At 52.8% G+C, this 18,057-nt stretch overlaps 1 protein-coding gene across 2 annotated transcripts in view; it reads right to left on the bottom strand.

The window, feature by feature from the left end:
• VWA2 (von Willebrand factor A domain containing 2) overlaps positions 1-18,057 on the bottom strand; it is a 42,628-nt gene that overhangs the window by 2,871 nt on the left and 21,700 nt on the right. For both annotated transcript variants that reach the window (XM_066239048.1, XM_066239046.1), the window contains exons 6-12: positions 14,608-14,802; positions 9,208-9,341; positions 8,465-8,597; positions 6,422-6,477; positions 5,080-5,187; positions 3,119-3,691; positions 257-808 (exon numbers count right to left, since the gene is read on the bottom strand). In XM_066239048.1, the coding sequence (XP_066095145.1) occupies positions 257-808; positions 3,119-3,691; positions 5,080-5,187; positions 6,422-6,477; positions 8,465-8,597; positions 9,208-9,341; positions 14,608-14,802 (1,751 nt within the window). The remainder of the gene's footprint in view (positions 1-256; positions 809-3,118; positions 3,692-5,079; positions 5,188-6,421; positions 6,478-8,464; positions 8,598-9,207; positions 9,342-14,607; positions 14,803-18,057) is intronic.

Below are 18,057 nucleotides of genomic sequence, written 5' to 3'. Positions count from 1 at the left end.
GTTTGTTGATTTAAATTTACTTGTTCTCTATTTTAAATATTGTATTCGTTCCCATTTTGTTTTTTTACTTTAAAATATGTGTAGTGTGCATAGGGATTTGTTCATAGTTTTTTTATAGTCCGGCCCTCCAACGGTCTGAGGGACAGTGAACTGGCCCCCCGTGTAAAAAGTTTGGGGACCCCTGGTGTATGTGAAGGTTCAGGCTGAGGCACCACCCCTTGGAGGAGCCCTGAAGGGTATGGGCTCCCCCACTCACCTCCACACAGCCACTCGATGAGTGCATCCCGGTGGAACCTCAGGTCTGTGTAGGCCGCCACGTGGATCAGAGAGTCCCGGGGACCCGCAAGCCTCCGCAGGGCCTCCCTCAGGACGGGCCCCACGCCCACCACCAAGACAGAGATGCCATTGTCTCTCAGCTTCTGGGCAGGGGCGGCGGCGTCCTCTGCCCCCTGCCCACCTGTGAGCACCACCACGGCCTTGGGGACGCCGGGCCGGGCGCCCCTCTGCACAGTCATCACCTTGTCGTAGACGTGCAGCAAGGCCGTGCCGGCTGAGCCCGCCCCGCCCAGGTACGGGGCCTGGCTCATGGCCCGCAGCACCGCAGGCCGGGCGACGTGGGTGTCCAGCCCGAAGGCTGTCTGGACGTGGCTGCCGTACACCACCAGGCCGATCTGTGTGATGTCGGGGTTCACGTCGAACTGGAGGGCGCAGCTTCTCACGAAGCTCTGCATCTGGGCAAAATGCTCAGGCCCCACTGAGGCCGAGGCATCCAGCATGAAGACCAGGTCCAGCGACTGTGCCTGGCAGCCTGCAGAAGCAAGCAGAGGGTCTCAGGGGCAGGCTCAGCCAGGCGGAGCCCCCCCCCCCCACTCTGGACCAGGCCAACGAGGTGGGGGCAGCCAGGCTGCTGCCTGCCCCCTGCAGCGGCCGCCCTCCACCCTCTGCTGGACTATCAGCAGGACTCAGGAATACCTGGCTAGACCACACTCCCAGCCTCCCTGGTGGCTAGGTGTGGCCAGGTGTCTAAGTTCTGTCTGACAGGGTGTGACCGGAAGTCCCTGTGCAATTTCCAAGTTACGTCCTCAAAAGGAACCTGCTGGCCTTCCACTTTCCCTCTTCCCCCTTCCTGCTGAGAAACAGTGACCCTGGACCCAGAGGCCAAACCAGAAGGTAGCCAAGCCACTGTGCCGACCCAGGCCACTCATCTCTGAATGGTTATGAGAAATAAATATCTATCATATGCAAGCCACTGAACTCTGGGCACCCTGTGACAGCAACTTCACCTGTACCCTCATCCATCCATTACTGAGTGCCCTCCGTGTGCCATGCACTGGATACAAGGTACTAATTATACCACATAGACGGCACGGTCAATGCCTGCCGTCGATGGGCTGATATGGGAGACGTGAATCCAGTGTAGAATTACAAGTTATTTGAGCAGTCATGAGGGAAATGGCAGGGTACTCAGAGGGACCAGTGGGACCAACATAGTGGCTGGGGGAGAGGTGGCCAGGATTCTCTGAGGAGTTAGCTAAGGACAGTGGGAGTAATCGAGCTGGAGGGTGGGGGGTGTTTCTAAGGTGCTCCCCACCCCATGTAGGAGCTGCAGGGAGGCCGGCAGGGATCAGACCACAGGGAGCTGTCAGAAACCAGCAGGAGCCTGGGTTTAATTCCCAATGCAGAGGGGAAGCACTAAACAGTTTAAGTACAAGGTAAGAGGATCTGATTTATTGGTCTTTAAAAACCACTCTAGCTCAAGGAAGGCCTGAGAAACTATCACAGCCGAGAGGAGCTTAAGAGAACACCACTAAATGTAATGTATCCTGGACAGAATGCTTGGGACAGAAAAAGAATATTAGGTTAAAACTAAGGAAGTCTGAATAATGCATAGACTTTAATAATGTATCAGCATTGATTCATTACTTGCGACAAATGCACTCTGTTAACATCCCACTCTGGCTGCCACGGGGAGACGAGACTGGAAGGGCAAGGTGAGAGTGGGCACCAGCCCTGTCCTGTCCCTCTGCCCCGCCTCGCGGGAAGGAAGGTCTCACCTCGGGTGAGAGTGAGCCCCAGGGCCGGGGAGCTGAACTCCAGAGGCAGCTCCCCTCCTCCCACCTCTGGAGAAGTCGGGGCCCCTGCCAAGGATGTGTTTCAGCTACCACCTCTCGTGCCACGAGCCAAGGCCCTGCCTACCCGTGGGAACGTCCACTCCCAGGGGGGCGGTGCTCGCCAGAGCACCCCCATGGCGGGTCACAAAATCAACTTAATGGGTTGTGCAACTCAATTGGAAATATTAGAACATATTTCAGATAGCTAGAACAAACTTCCCTCCATAAAATGTTTGTTTCAGAGTGTGTGTGTGTGTGTGTGTGTGTGTACACAAATCCATGCACGTGCACAGTGGGAATGCACTGTGGGCTCCCATCAAAGATGGAAGCTGCCCTTCTAAAGCATGCTTAGGAGATTCCGAGCCCCTTGTAACTACAGCAATAAACGAATAGTAATAACAGATAGCAACACCTACAATCTTGAGTGCCTACTCTGTGTGCATTGCTTGTCTAACTTAACCCTCACAAAAACCCTTCAGGAGGTGCTATTACTGGTCCCATTTTATTGACCAGTAAACTGAGAAGTTACTCGTCGTCATGTGGCTAATACATGAAAGCACTCCCAGCCCCCAGACACAGGCCTGGGGTAAGCGGTAGCAAAATAAGGAAGGGCTGGCCCCTGATGCCGGGGCCGGGTCAGGTGGAGGCTGCCCCGCAGTGGGCACAGGTGCCTGGTCCTACCTGGCCGGGTCAGGTGGAGGCTGCCCGGCGGTGGGCACAGGCGCCTGGTCCTACCTGGGCCGGGTCAGGGGGAGGCTGCCCCGCGGTGGGCACAGGTGCCTGGTCCTACCTGGCCGGGTCAGGTGGAGGCTGCCCCGCAGTGGGCACAGGCGCCTGGTCCTACCTGGCCGTGGCTGGTGGAGGCTGCCCCGCGGTGGGCACAGGCGCCTGGTCCTACCTGGGCCGGGTCAGGTGGAGGCTGCCCCGCAGTGGGCACAGGCGCCTGGTCCTACCTGGCCGGGTCAGGTGGAGGCTGCCCCGCGGTGGGCACAGGCGCCTGGTCCTACCTGGCCGTGGCTGGCTGCACAGCTTCCCCTGCAGCTCCGGGATCTGGCCGAACAGGTCGTGCGGGCCGGCGTGGACCATGACGCGCTCCGGGCTGCCTGTGATCTCCTCCAGCTCTGCGCGCACAGCCTCGCTGCCCACGCCCAGCAGGAGCAGCTCTCGGGCCCTCGCGTGGCGTGCCGGGCCAGCCACCTCGTCCTGGGAGCGTGACTCAGTGAGCAGGACCACCACTCTGCGAGGACGGTCCTGGCCTGTCCTGCTGGCACTCCCAAAGCCGCGCTCAGCCACCTGCTGTAGGGCACTGCCCGTCAGTGTGGTGCCTCCGCGGAAAGGGATGGCTTCGAGGCTCCTGACCAGGTCAGGCACATCCTGGTACTCGCCCACGGGCACTGCCACCACCATCTCCCTGCTGTACTGGGCCACACCCACACGGGCCCAAGAGTCCTCATTCAGCGACGCCTGCACAAACCGCTTCACAAAGGCCTTGGCCCGCTGGAAGCCCTCCAGTGTGGTGCCCGCTGAGCTGGCCAGCAGGAAAAGGATGTCTGTTCTGCATTCCAGGCTCCGTGTTGGGGCTGCAAAATCACAGCGGCCATCATACTGCGGCCACCATCCCACCGAGATGCCCAATCACCACCCAGGGGAGGAGAAACATCTCCTAGCAGGCAGATGGCGTGAGGAAACCGAGGTTCCATGGGCTTAGTGACCAGTGAGTACCACAGAGTGTTTCCTCCTGGCTCTCGCTAAGGGTCTCCACCCAACCACTATTTAAAAATGAATATAGCCTGACCAGGGGGTGGCACAGTGGGTAAAGCATCGAACTGGGATGTGGAGGACTCAGGTTTGAGACCCCGAGGTCGCCAGCTTGGGCGCGGGCTCATCTGGTTTGAGCAAAAAGCTCACCAGCTTGAGCCCAAGGTCGCTGGCTTAAGCAAGGGGTTACTCGGTCTGCTGAAGGCCCGCGGTCAAGGCACATATGAGAAAGTAATCAATGAACAACTAAGGTGTCTCAATGCACAACGAAAAACTAATGATTGATGCTTCTCATCTCTCCGTTCCTGTCTGTCCCTGTCTATCCCTCTCTCTGTCCCTGTAAAAAATAAATAATAAGAATATGTAACCTATTTTATAACCTCCCTCCTCCCCCGCCCATACGGCCAATGCACTTGTGTGCTGTTTGAGCAATCATGAAGCTGTGCCCACACGAGAACAGAGGGGTCACGGCTCTGCCTTCTACATCTAGGTCTGAGACCCGTCCGCACTGGATTTTTGTGGGGCTTGGGAGCTACAGGGTCAAGATTGACTTCTTCCATACAAACCTCCAGCTGACCCAGCACCACATTTTTAAACAAGCCCCTACTACGTGTCAGGCATTCTGCTAAGCCCTTAGCAGACAGGGTGGAGCAAAAGGAAGTTTACAGTTGCTTATATGGAAAAGAATACAATAATTAATAAACAAGAATAAACTGTGTTCTGTGTACTCACAACCATAAATGTACTTTTGCCCTACCCTGTACATAATCTGATTTTAAGCTTCCAACAACCCTTAAAGCCTATTGCAGCCTTCATTCCATACCTTCAAAACCAACAAGGGCTGAAGCTCCTCCTCCTAGAAAAGGGGACACGAGGCTCTGACCAGAACCGGGACCCAGAGTTGGGCTGGCTCCAACCTGCAGCTGGGCTCAGTGACGCTCAATCGTCAAGCGGCGGCCATTCTAAAGCTAATAAGCCAGGAGCCACTGTCCTGGCCGGAGCTTTGCCAGCTGAGGTATTTATTCCTGGAGCACCCAGTGGCCACATCGCATGAGACATTACAGCAGTGGGGTAGCTGGTGACTGAGTAGGTGGCTCTAGACCTCAAGGGCCAGTTTGTACCTAGCAGCGTGTGGGTGGGAGATGAGATGGGGGAGTCTGGCCCCCTCCACTCCCCAACGGTCCGTCTTAGAAGCCCCGTGTGCACGTACCGCAGTGAGCTGCCCCTCGGAAGGCAGGCGGGCAGAGGCAGTGGTACCTGTCCAGTCCTTCTGGGATACACGTGCCTCCGTTCTGGCAAGGCTGTGAGTCACAGGGGCCTATCAGAGAGATGTCCATCACCAGCCTAGCAGGGGGCCCATCAGAGAGATGTCCATCACCAGCCTAGCAGGGGGCCCATCAGAGAGATGTCCATCACCAGCCTAGCAGGGGGGCCCATCAGAGGGATGCCCATCACCAGCCTAGCAAGTGGGCCCACAGGCGTGAGTCTGCAGGCCACCCTGCCCCACCCTGGCCCACCTGCCCACTTCCCCGGGGACTAGGGACCACTAGAGAAGGAGCCGCACCAGCTGTAGCAAAGCAGGGAAGGGTGTGAGGGGGTACAGGAGGGGGGTTATGGGTGGGGACGGACACTCAGAGGTGAGCTCACTGAGGCCCTGTGCCAATTACAGGCTCACTTGGGGACGTGCCAGCGGACTGGTGTCCCCTCCTCATGCACTTCACATGTACAAGTCCTGACCCTCAGTAACCTTAGAATGCGACTGTATTCGGAGACGGGGCTTTTACAGAGGACAGGAAGGCTAACTGAGGTCAGAGGGTGGGTTCTAGTGCAGTATGACTGGTGTCTTTAGAAAGAGAAGAGACCCCAGGGACGTTCACGGAGCAAAGGCCACGTGAGGACACAATGAGAAAATGGCCACCTGCAAGGCAAGCAGAGAGGGCGCAGAGGAAACCGAACTTGCAGCCTCCAGATCTGGGAGAAAACACATTTCTGTAGTGTATGTAAGCCCCGCCCCCCACGCCCAGTCTGTGGGGTTTTGTCACAGCAGCCCTAGAAAGCTACACGGCACATCCTAATAGCCCACAGCTGCTGCAGAGGTACGGAGGAGTTACAGGTGGCCATGGTGACCAGCTGGAGCTGGGCCTGACCCCGGTAAGGACGAAGATGTCAGTAATGTGAAGCTGACAGAGGGGGTGTATTCAGACATGGGGAACACTGCAGTGTGGACGGTGCCATTTCGTAGGTTCTACACATGGTTAACAGCTTCTGCAGGCTGTCCCAGCAAGACCAGGTGCCTTTGGGTCTGGGAGCTAATGAGTGTGGCCCCCGCACTTCCTCGGGCACCTTCGTCTGCCCCTTCAAGCTCCGGTATCCTCATATAAAAGGGGGTGATAGCTGAACTGGTTCCGTTGTTACTGTGAGGTCGGCAGGGACTTACCAGTGGAAAGTCTCGGAACAAAGCCCAACCGGAAGCAAGCACTGCACAGCAGGTAAAAGACTAGCCCAGTCCCAGGGCCCAGACAGAGCAGGAGAACCCAAGAGGCAGACTGTACCTGGGCAGGTGGTCCTGTAGCAGGTGGCGGGGTGGGTTACAAACACTCTCTTCCAGCTACAATTCCAGGAAACAAATGGTAGAGATCAAAGGTTTGCCAGGGGCAGGCACTGGGGAGGTTGTTTACAACATTAAAGCACAAAGCAGATCTAGAATTCCAATGCAGAAGCGGGTCAAGGAGACTTCCTTGCTTTCTTTCCTGAGCCCACCCCAGTTTTTACTGCACATGGAGGAGGGACTGTTACAAAATCCGCAGAGACAAAAAAAATTAATAAGATAATATAAGTTGGCTATCATGTCAGAAGTTAGAGATATGTGTGTTCAAAACTCTGAATGGTGACAACAGCTTTCTATTACAAGTTACTTCCTGGGGCCAGCACAATGCAGGGGACAGGTGGTGGGAAACACTGGGAATTAGGCAACTGGATTCTGGCTGTGTGACCCCAGGCAAGTTACTTTCCTTATCTGGTCTTTGACACCTTCTTCTATATAGAAATTCTATCTGCAGTTTTTAACTGTGCACTTGGAGCCACAATGAGTGGGAAGGAGACTGCGTGAGTGCCAGGCACAGGTGCCAGCCTCCCCTAGTGCCACAGCCCCCCCCCCCCCCAGTGTGACTGTTCTGGTCTAACAAGTGTCCATCTGGGGCTGAGCAGCTCAAGAAGATTTTTTAACCACTGGCTCGATGATGTCAGAGGTCTGCTTGAGAGCTAACATCCTGTGATAACACAAGGGCCACCATTTCTGTGGTGGCCTCCATGTGCCAGGTGTCCCCATGGCTACCTCGAATCCTCATCCACCTGAAGAGACAGTTGTCTCCATGTCCCAGAGGCGGGTATAGGCTCAGAAGGCTGAATTAGGACGCCCAGAGTCACGCAGTTACCAGAACACAGCAGAGCTGGGATCCGGACTCCACCCTCCGACTCCAAAGCCCCTGCACATGGCCGTCCGGGCCTGAGGCTGCGCGGTGATGGACCAGACCCAGCAGGAGTGGTTCCTCATCTGTGGGCAGAAGGCCCTCCTTGTGGTTGTCAGCAGCTCTAGGGACAGTCTCAACCAAGAACGGTCTCCTCTTTGGGCCACGGCAAAAGTTCCTTAATGTTTCCCACAGATGCCTTCTTCCTACAGATCCCACCCTGGGCTGCCCAGCTGGGACGCCTCGGGGCGATCACTGGTCTGTTTGCTCAACGTTCTCTGTTGACTGAAAGTACCTTGGGGGCAGTGGCCGCACCTGTTCCTCACTGCACGCTGCCTGGCTCAGAGTGGCATGCAGAACTGGGCAACAAAGAAGCCCGGGTTCTGAAGGGAGCCTCTAGCGTCCTTGGCGTGGCAGGAGGCCACATTTCCTCTGAACCATGTGCAGGTCACGGCCCTGCCCTGCCAAGACAGCCCTGGGACACTCCATCGGCCCAGCAAGGCCCTCGTGCTTCTCGGATGATCCATCTCATTGCTGTGCTGATCCCATCAGAGGGCAAGCAGAGGGGCGGAGACACAGCTGGTTCAGACGCTACCCCGGCCTCCAGAAAGGGCGAGAGGCTGGGTCAGCAGTGCTGGCCAGGCACCACCCTGGATGGAGGTAGTCTGGATAAAGTGCCAAGGGATAGTCCAGGGACAGGGTGCAGGCCAGGCAGCAGGTGAATACCTGAGGACCCGTCCTGAAGACTCCAGCATCCCCAACGGCCTCCACACTGGAAATCATCCAAGATCTCAAGCCTCTTGCCTCATTCAGCCCCCAGAAATGTGGAATCTGGTGCTCAGAGGAACCAAAGTACCAGATCACCAGCCCACGTGCAGAGCACTGCCCTGTGGGACCAGCTTTCTGCTCACTAACCAGCCTCTAGAATGGCTGTGCCCCTCGCGCACCCTGGGCACCTGGCTGGTGTGCCAGTGAGACTCTGGCCCCGCCTACGCCCTGAGAGCTCTGTCCCTGGCTCCCTCCCAGGACTCCTCCAAACCCCGCAGCTCCTGGGCGCTCGGCCTTGAAGACCTCCATCCTCACTTAGGCCGCGCCCTCGGGCTCTGACTCCAGACTGTAAGGACAAACCTGTAGAAGGGACAGAGTGCGGCCAGCACACCATCGGTCCCCCGCGATCCTCTCCAGCACAGGGTGTCGCCAACAAGCTCCCTGACCGTCTCCAGCGTCTTGCGCTCACAGGGGTGAGGCTGGACCTTGCAGTCTGGGCCCGCAGCACACACCCAACGGAGAAGACAGGGTTAGCCTCCTGCCCGCACTGGGGCTCTCCCGACCTCAGCCCTGCCGCTACCTTCTGCCTCTCGGGGCAGAGCACCCTGGGGAGGGGCTCCGCGCTGCCCCCTGCTGGGCGGCCAGTCTCTGAGCCACCCCCTGCCCTGCCCTGCCCTGCCCTGCTCTGCTTTTACTCCAGTGCACACGTGTGTTTTCTGTAACATGCTTCACTCTAGCTCCTGGGTGGGCCCTGAATGCAGAGCTCTCGCCCCAGGCTGGAGCGTCCACGTGCTGACCACAGCGGGGGAGCTGACTTGGCTCTTCCTCCCGAGCAGGAGACAGGCACAGGGGTCCCGCGTGCTCCCAAGCCCAGGGCCCCTTTACCCCACAGATACAAGCTCAGGGTTCCAGCTGAGACCCCCACAGGGCCTGATGCAGGAGACAGAACACAGCAGACAGGCCCAGGGCCAAGGCTGCAGGAGCCCGTTCCTCTCCCCCTCCCTCCCTAGGGGGCTCCTGGTCCTGACCTTGTGCTTGGGGACCACCACCACCCCCACTTCCACATGGGCAAGCCCACTCCTTCTCAGCTTGGACGGCCTTACCTGGAGAGGCGAAGGTGCAGATGTTGGAGCTGCTGAGGGCGCTGAAGAGGCCGTTGGTGGCGTCCTCCACCTGCTCGGCCATCAGCACGTGCTGCTCCCTGGGCTCACTGGCCAGCGTATGCAGCTCCTCCCACCTGTGCCCCGCCCCCAGCAGAGAAGTTACACTACCTGGTCATTCCAAACCCACCCTCCTCCTGCCCACCCATCTTCTAGACCAGGGGTCGGGAACCTACGGCTCGCTAGCCAGATGTGGCTCTTTTGATGGCTGCATCTGGCTTGCAGACAAATTTTTAATAAAAAATAATAATAACTTTAAAAATATAAAACATTCTCATGTATCACAATCCATTCATTTCCTACCGCTCATGTTCATGGTTGTGGGTGGCTGGAGCCAATCACAGCTGTCCTCCGGGACAACACCAAATTTTTATTGGATAATGCATAACGTACACGGGTCGTTGTATGGCTCTCATGGAATTACATTTTGAAATATGTGGTGTTCATGGCTCTCTCAGCCAAAAAGGTTCCCAAACCCTGTTCTAGACCATGGGCTCCTTGTGGACGGCAGCTCTCCCACTGACCCAGAGGCCACTAAGCTGCGTCCGGGATGCAGGTAAGGTCTAGAACTGAACCACAGAGAGACCTCAAGGATGCTCAGCCATGAGTCATAAGGTATGCGTGCTCCAGTCCACGCCCTTGCCCAGGGGAGAGCCTCCCACTCAAACTGTCACCTCTGGTTTCAGACATGGTCCTAACAGATTTCACTGTCTGGTTTGGTAACCCATGACTGATGAGGAAAATTTAACCAGAATGGAAACGAAAGAAACTGGTTCTAGGTGAGGAAACAGCAAACAGGGACAGCTAGTAATAGAGAGAGATGGAGAATTATCAGCAGTGAACGTAAGGACTTGTCAAAGGCCAGCAGTGGGAGGTCATCTAGCAGGAGCGAGCACTTGGACAGCCAGAGATACAGCACGAAGCGCCCAGGACAAAGACAGCGCGCAGCGTGAGGACACGAGGGCACAGAGGAGAGGGTCAACGATGCCGAAGAACCTCTTCTTAAGAAGACGGGGTAGTCAGTCATGCACTTAGATTCCTACCAATCAAAACATCCATTAATATAGGCCAAGGTTTGGCCATATGGCAAAAATTTCATTTATTGCTAAAATCCCCTTGTGTAAAATTCCCTGTTCTCCCCAAAGCCATAGAAACCAGCATGTCTCCTAGTGCCTAGGACAGGGCGCCTGGTGCTGGGGGGGGGGGGGGGGGAAGCTCTGCCTGACCTCACCCAGCAACAGACTTTCTTAAAAGCTCCCGGGAGGCCTGACCAGAGGCCTGACCAGGCGGTGGCGCAGTGGATAGAGCGTCGGACTGGATGCAGAGGACCCGGGTTCGAGACCCCGAGGTCACCAGCTTGAGTGCGGGCTCATCTGGTTTGAGGAAAAGCCCACCAGCTTGAACCCAAGGTCACTGGCTCCAGCAAGGGGTTACTTGGTCTGCTGAAGGCCCGCGGTCAAGGCACATATGAGAAAACAATCAATGAACAACTAAGGTGTTGCAACGTGCAATGAAAAACTAATGATTGATGCTTCTCATCTCTCTCCGTTCCTGTCTGTCTGTCCCTGTCTATCCCTCTCTCTGACTCACTCTGTCTCTGTAAAAAATAAATAAATAAATAAATAAATAAATAAATGCCCCCGGGAACACAGACACTCAGCCAGACATGGGAACTATCAGAGAAGGGGCTCCATAAATACTAAAAGAGGCCCTGGATGACTCTTTCCCTCTTATAGGGCTCACAGTGGTGGGTCTCAAGCTTGGGGAGCATCGGAATCACTGTGTAGGACAGACCATGGACAGAGGTGTCTGGCCCCAGCACTGTGGACCAATGGGGCGGGGCCCCAACGTGTGCTTGTCTAACAAGTTCCCAGGGGATGCCGACCATGCTGGTCCAGAGCACACACTTTGGGAGCCACTGGTCAGCAGCCACCCACCTTTTGCTGGGAGTCGGAAGAGGGCTCAGGTGGGCCTCAGGGGCCTCCTCAGAGGTTCCTGTGTCTGCACCTCAGGCCATTCATATCTAAGCAATGCCCATCCTGATCAATGGCTTCTTGATTTCTCTAGGTCAGGGACGCTGAAAGCATGATCTGTGGGGCCAGGCAGGTCCCCAAACCGTGTCATCCTGGTCCAGAACCACACCAGTGCAGACACTGGGAGTAAATATTTAGAAGCTAGCTGATAAGAGTCATATATACACTGCTCACAAAAATTAGGGGATATTTCAAAATGAATATGAAGTGATAAAAGAGGCATTTGATTTTTTTTATTAAACAAGAACATCAGAAAAGCAAACAAAAAGTCAAAGAAAATTGTTTGACTATGCAAATGAGATGCAAAACCAACTTTTATTTCATTGGTGAAAATGCACTTTACAAAAGGCTGAAAGTACTGGAGTATCTGCACATTCCTCTAATTTTTGTGAGCAGTGTATGTGCTGAATACAATAACAAACATTTGAGCTTGTATTTTATCTTGTTTTTCCATTTTTCTATTAATTCTTTTTTATGGTATTTTTAAGGTATTGATCCATAATGGATTAAAAAAACAACCACCACCACCACCAAATGGGACCTTCCCCACAGACAGTTTGGGAAGCCAGCTAGCAGCTGGAGGAGAACCTCGACCCTCCAGCCCCCACCCCAAATAGGCTTGGGATTTCTACCGGGTGGTAGATCCCACCCTCATTCACAAAGCTTTGGGCCTTTGGGCCGTTGTGTTCAAGGCACTCTGGTGAGCACTGTGCGGGGAGGAGGGTGGGCAGTGAGCCAGGAAGCAGGGTCCCTCTCAAAAGAGCCAACCATAAAGCAGCCCGTGTTAAATACACTTTACTGGCGACGACAACGGTGATCATGATGGTGGCAGTCATCGGCAGCAGCAGGACATGGCAAACTCCGGGCTATCCCCAGGGTTCCTAAGACTCCTTCTGTCTATCTTCTTCCTCCTTCTGACCTGCACACGCTGGCCCTTAGTCGCGGTCCCTCTTGTACCGCACTCCCTGGTGACATTTCGTAGTTAGGCTCTAGTACCACTCCCAATGTCAGTCTCTGTCCTGTCTCGGATGCTCCAGACTCTTACATCCAACTGTCTAGTCAGCTTCCCTATATACCTTATTTCCCCACGTATAAGCTGCACCTTAATTTTGGGGACAGAAATTTGAAAAAAAAATGTATTACATAAAGTTAGTGAACTCAAGTTTGATTCATCATAAAATTCATACAACTCCTCATCCACACAAAAAATGGGAAATGCAAGAAAAAACATCTACAACTATTGTTTAAGATGCACCCAGGTTTTAGATACCAAATTTTTCAGAAAAGGGTGTGTCTTATACATGAGGAAATAGGGTAGATGGTCAATTCACATCTCAAACATGACCTGGCAGAAACAAAACACGATTTCCTGTTCATCCCCCAGTCTTTCCCATTTCAGTAAAAAGCACCCCCTCTCACTCTGGGGCCAGGGGCCAAAATCCTTGACTGTTTTTTCTCCCTGGGGCGCACATCCAATGCACCAGCCACTCCATTGCTCTGCCCTCCAAACACACCTACGTCTAAGTGTTCCTCCCGGGGTCAAGGCAGCTCCAGGGCCACAGGCCACCATCACCTCTTGTGTGAGTGCTCCAAAGCCTTCCTCTCTGGCTTCCCCACCTCCCCTGCTATTGCTCCTCCCTCAGCCCCACCCCACCAGTCTCTTCTCTGCCTGGAAGCCAGTGTGACCTTCTAAAATGTAAGTCAATTCCTGTCATTTCCCTGTGCAAAGCCCTCTGAAGACTTCCTAACCTACTCACAACAAATTCCAAAGTCTACTATGACCCACAAAGTCTCTAGACCTGACTTCGCCCATCTCTGGTGCCTTGCTTCTTGTAATTCACTCCTTGTTTGCTGGGCTCTAGCTACTCCCTATCTTGCTGTTCCTGTAACCCAGGGGTAGTCAACCTTTTTATACCTACTGCCCACTTTTATCTCTGTTAGTAGTAAAAATTTTCTAACCGCCCACCTGCAACAGGTCTCGTACCCTCTACATCAGCTGATTCTCGAGATGAAACACCTGTAGTACAGGAGGAATCCTCGCCAGCGTCTCCTGCATGTTCCTTAGGCAATCCTGATTCCCCTGACCCAGTATCTCCAGCACCTTCTGCAGGTTCTCCCGCCTCTCCAGCTTCCTCCTCCCAATAGGTCACTCTCTCCCATACTGCAATTCCCCTTCCGGTGTGCAAGCCAACCACGGGAATAAAGAAATTTTTTATACTCATTTCTTGTCATTTTTTATGTTACTATATAGTACTATGTATAGTACAGTATATTTATGGTCTTTACATTTTTCTGTGGTTTAGTTGTGTTTTTATGTTCTAGATTATGTTTTTACAACTGTGTTAGGATAGGTAAGTGACTTAGGCTACGGTGTGTTTCAACTTACACCAAAATTCGGGTTATGTCACCACTGTAGGAACGGAACTGTGTTGTAACCCGAGGACCCCCTGTACTTCATTCATTCGTTTAATTTTTAGTTCCTTTCCTAGAATGAGGGCAGAAGCTCCCTGAGGGAAGAGACTGTCTATGGTGGTCTCTGTATCCTCAGAACCTAGATTAGCGGCTGGCACAAGGAAGACCACCTATACTTATGGATGAAGAAGATAAATTATTTACTAAAATGAACAGGGGAATTTCTACTCTTGGGCATGTGCCCAGACCAGTCATTTCACTTAATATCCACAATAACGGGGCGCCCGTAAGTGTCACCACCATTGTTGGAGGTTGAGAGCATGGAGGACTACGCCTCCCTCTCTCCTAAAAAGGTGTGTTCCAGCATCTGGAGAAATGTTGGAGGATGGCAGTCCCAGCCTCTGCAGTGGGTGTGTGATGCAGGCTCATCACAATCCTTTCTTGGGGAAAGGAGGGCAGAGCTGGGAAGATGTGAGCTGGGCCCTGGCCTCTGCCACAGTTCCAGCTCCTGACACCAGGCCAAGGGTCAGCAGAGGCCCGTGGGGGACAGACTCTCCATGACATTCAAGTCCCTGGCTCCTCCTGCAAACCCTGAGGGACCCCTGACCCACCCACTGCAGTTAGATGACTCCATGGATTTCCATTTTGGCCCGAATAAATTCAAGCCAAGTATCTGGCACTTAAAACCACGTGTTCAGGCTAAATTAAAGACAGCGCAAACGCTCAGACCTCCAGACTCGTGGCTGGCTCCCTGTGTTCCAGCAACAACGTAGTGAGTGAAGAAAAGGCAGGTCCTGGAAGGACCAACATGGCGTTTTCTCCCCTCCCTCCCGTGCCTGTGCAGTCTCCCAGCCGCGCCACAGTCCCCAGCCCAGCCCAGAGTGACCGAGGCTCTTACCTGGGAAAGCGGACCCCCACGGCAAACACAGTGATGCCTCCTTCCTGCAGCTGCTTGGCCGGCAGTGCCACATGCCCTTGGGACCTCCCGTCAGTGATGATGATGAGGACCCTGGGCACAGAGGCATTCCTGCCCCCGGGGAACCCTTGGTGCAGAAAGTACTTCAGAGCGAGGCCTGTCTCTGTGCGTCCCCCTCTGAGTTCACCCCAAAGGAAAAAACAAAGTAACGATTAGTGACTGAGAGAGGTGACAGTGGAAGACAGCCCTGGAACCTCATAGGGACAGCCACTTCCTCACCCTCTAAACCACAATGAACAGAACTTAACTTTTCCTGTGATCTTGAGATGCACCCAACACTGCTCTGTTGTTTCAGTAATAGTGTCACTCTTGGGGTCTTCCCGAGTGATGGCTCTGAGCACAGAGCAAACCCTGTCAGATCGTCACTCTGAAACGCTGACTAGTCACAGACTGTAGATTGGGGGTGGGGGAGGGGGTGTGTGAACGCTCATTACAGTCTGAGAATAAATTAAGGCCATGCCTGCCTTTAAGCCAATCCTCGTAGAGGAGCCTACGGTCATCCTAACATGAAAATACCCAACTGACGAGAGGCACAGGCACTGTCTTTGTGTGTGTGTGTCTGTATATGTCTACGCATGGCATGGCTAAATGTATATATATTTAATACTACAAGTGTTCCTTTCTCATGCTGGTCTGCCATGGGTCTTCCTGCCTGGGCCTCCCTCTACCTGACCTCCTACCACCTGATCCTGAACTTGGAAGTGGTCCAGAAAGGCCTGCTTGTGGAGAGGATCCCCATTGGATGCTCGCAGCCAAGCCCCGCCCTTCACTCTCACCAGGTCTCACTAAGCTCTGTTATGGGCTTTCCCGCCCCCAGAAGATGCTGAGTCACAACAAGAAGGGGATGATACAGGGGTGAGGAGATGAGAGCCGGGTGTTAGACGATGGGCATTGAAAAATATTTCGTAAGAAAACTCACTATGGGTATAGAAATGTTGACTGCGGTTTTTTTCCTTTTTTAAAGCAATCGACAAAAGTCCTGGAATCAACCCAAGTACGTCCTTTTAGGGGAATGATTTCATATATATATTGGGATAGTTCAGTTCTTTGGATTATTATGCAACCATTAAATAGAATCAACATGAAAAACAATGCAGCTTTCCGTGAAAATACATACCAAATAATACTCAGAGAAAAAAGAGCCCAGTGCTTTGTAATTACAACTATTCTAAAAGCTATGTTTGAATGTTAATGGGGTCGGAGATGGGCCAGAAAAGGATTAGGAGGCTTTGTGCTAAAGTAAAGCAGTGAATGCTATTCCTGAAGAGCTTTCTAAACACAGTAAAACTCTGATCAAGCTGTAGATGGGGTCCCCCCAAATTCAACCACAGAAAACTCCGAGCTGTGTTAGTGGGAGGTGAATGAAACGAGTGAGTGACTGAGCTTGCCCGGCAGGCGGGTCATAAGTTCTGGGCATTCAGAGCCAATTGCTGCCCACATTTTATCTGGTTTTATGTTATCGTGGGCTGCAATACTGAAAGGCTTGGTTGTAAGACTTTTTAAACTTCATGTTGCCAGGTAAGCAATAAGGTGATTGTCAGGGTGGTTTCTTAGCCACCTCAACACATACTTTTTTTTAGGGAATCATTTTGGTCTAGAAAGGCAAATGTTCTGGGTTTTAGGCAAAGCTGTTTGGATCCATCCAGCACTGGAAACTTCACTGTGGAAACAGGGTAAATAGCCCCGGGGGAGGACCTCATTCCCATTTGGCCAACATTCCTCTGTTGTGACTAATGATAGTGCCTTAATGTTCAGTGTCCTCAGTGACCCCACAACTATGGCCAAAAAGTTAGTGACTGCTGCCTTTCCCTGTTCATGGTTTCTCAGTCTTCCTAGGATACACAGCACTCATCACTACACAGGCCCCAAAGCGGGGCTGCCCCTGCTCAGGCACACGAAGAGGCTTCCTTCTCCACCCCCCGGTGTCCTCACCTGGCATCTCGGTAGCTCATGTGCCGTGAAAAATACTTGTCGGCACTTAGCTATGACTTTCGTCACAGCTGAGAGGGGGCTCAACCAATTATTCAGGGAGTGTGGGGAGGAGTGGGAGGCAGGAAAGGACAGCTGGGTGGGGCCGTTGGCTCAGCATGTCATTCTGGTCCTGGCCAAGTCACCTGCTCCTTCTCAACCTCAGCATCCTCCCTCCATAAAATAAAAGTTGGAATAGACACTCAGTGATCTCTAACCAACTGGCTTTGTGAACCAACTGGCTGCAGTTTGCTTTGTATAGTACATTCTCACCAATGAAATAAAAGTTGGTTTTGCATCTCATTTGCATAATCGAACAACTTTCTTTGACTTGTCATTTGCTTTTCTGATGTTCTTGTTTAATAAAAAATAAAATCAAGTGCTTCTTTTTTTTATAGCTTCATATTCCTTTTGAAATGTCCCCTAATTTTTGTGAGTAGTATATATATGTATGTGCATATACAGTGCGTCTGTAAAGTCATGGCTCACTTTTGACCAGTCACAGGAAAGCAACAAAAGATGATAGAAATGTGAAATCTACACCAAATAAAAGGAAAACCCTCCCAGTTTCTGTAGGATGATGTGGCAGCATGTGTGCATGTGCAGATGATGATGTAACACCGTGTATACAGCGGAGCAGCCCACAGCCATGCCAGTCAAGATGTGGATGGTACAGAGGAAAGTTCGGTGTGTTCTGTGGCTCGCTAAATTCAAATCTGTGACCAAAGTGCAACATGAATATCGGCGCATTTATATTGAAGCGCCACCACATAGGAATAACATTACTCGGTGAGATAAGCAGTTGAAGGAAACCAGCAGTTTGGTGGAGAAACCCCGTTCTGGTAGGCCATCAGTCAGTGACGAGTCTGTAGAGGCTCTACGGGATAGCTACCTAAGGAGCCCTAAAAAATCTGTGTGTGAGCCCACATCGAACTGCACTGAATAGGTATGAAACTGGGAGAGTTTTCCTTTTATTTGGTGCAGATTTCACATTTCTATCATCTTTTGTTGCTTTCCTGTGACCGGTCAAAAGTGCACCATGACTTTACGGACACACTGTATAGAGGTCGTATACATACGTATCATATACACACACACCAGCTGACTTGTGATGAGAGTAGAATGATGGCCCCCTACATACACACAGTTACACGGTGCACATGAACAACTATTTGCATTTTCAAAGCACCCTCAGTAAGGAAGGAGCACGTATTCCTTGCAGGCAGACCACCAAAACGAGGCTTGGCCTGGAGATGTGTAGTGAGCTCTCCAGGCTGTAGTGGTCAAGGTGTAGCAGGAACAGAACTGGGAGAGAGAGCCAATGTTCTTCCCAACACCTGCTATTAATTCCAGTCTTGACCTGCGCTAGCTCTTTCTCCCCGGTAACTGACAACTACACAGAGT

This window comes from Saccopteryx bilineata, chromosome 7 (assembly GCF_036850765.1).
Source record: "Saccopteryx bilineata isolate mSacBil1 chromosome 7, mSacBil1_pri_phased_curated, whole genome shotgun sequence".
Taxonomy (NCBI): Eukaryota; Metazoa; Chordata; class Mammalia; order Chiroptera; family Emballonuridae; genus Saccopteryx; species Saccopteryx bilineata.
The sequence above is the reverse complement of the archived record's forward strand: the minus strand, read 5'-3'. Positions and strand labels throughout refer to the sequence as shown.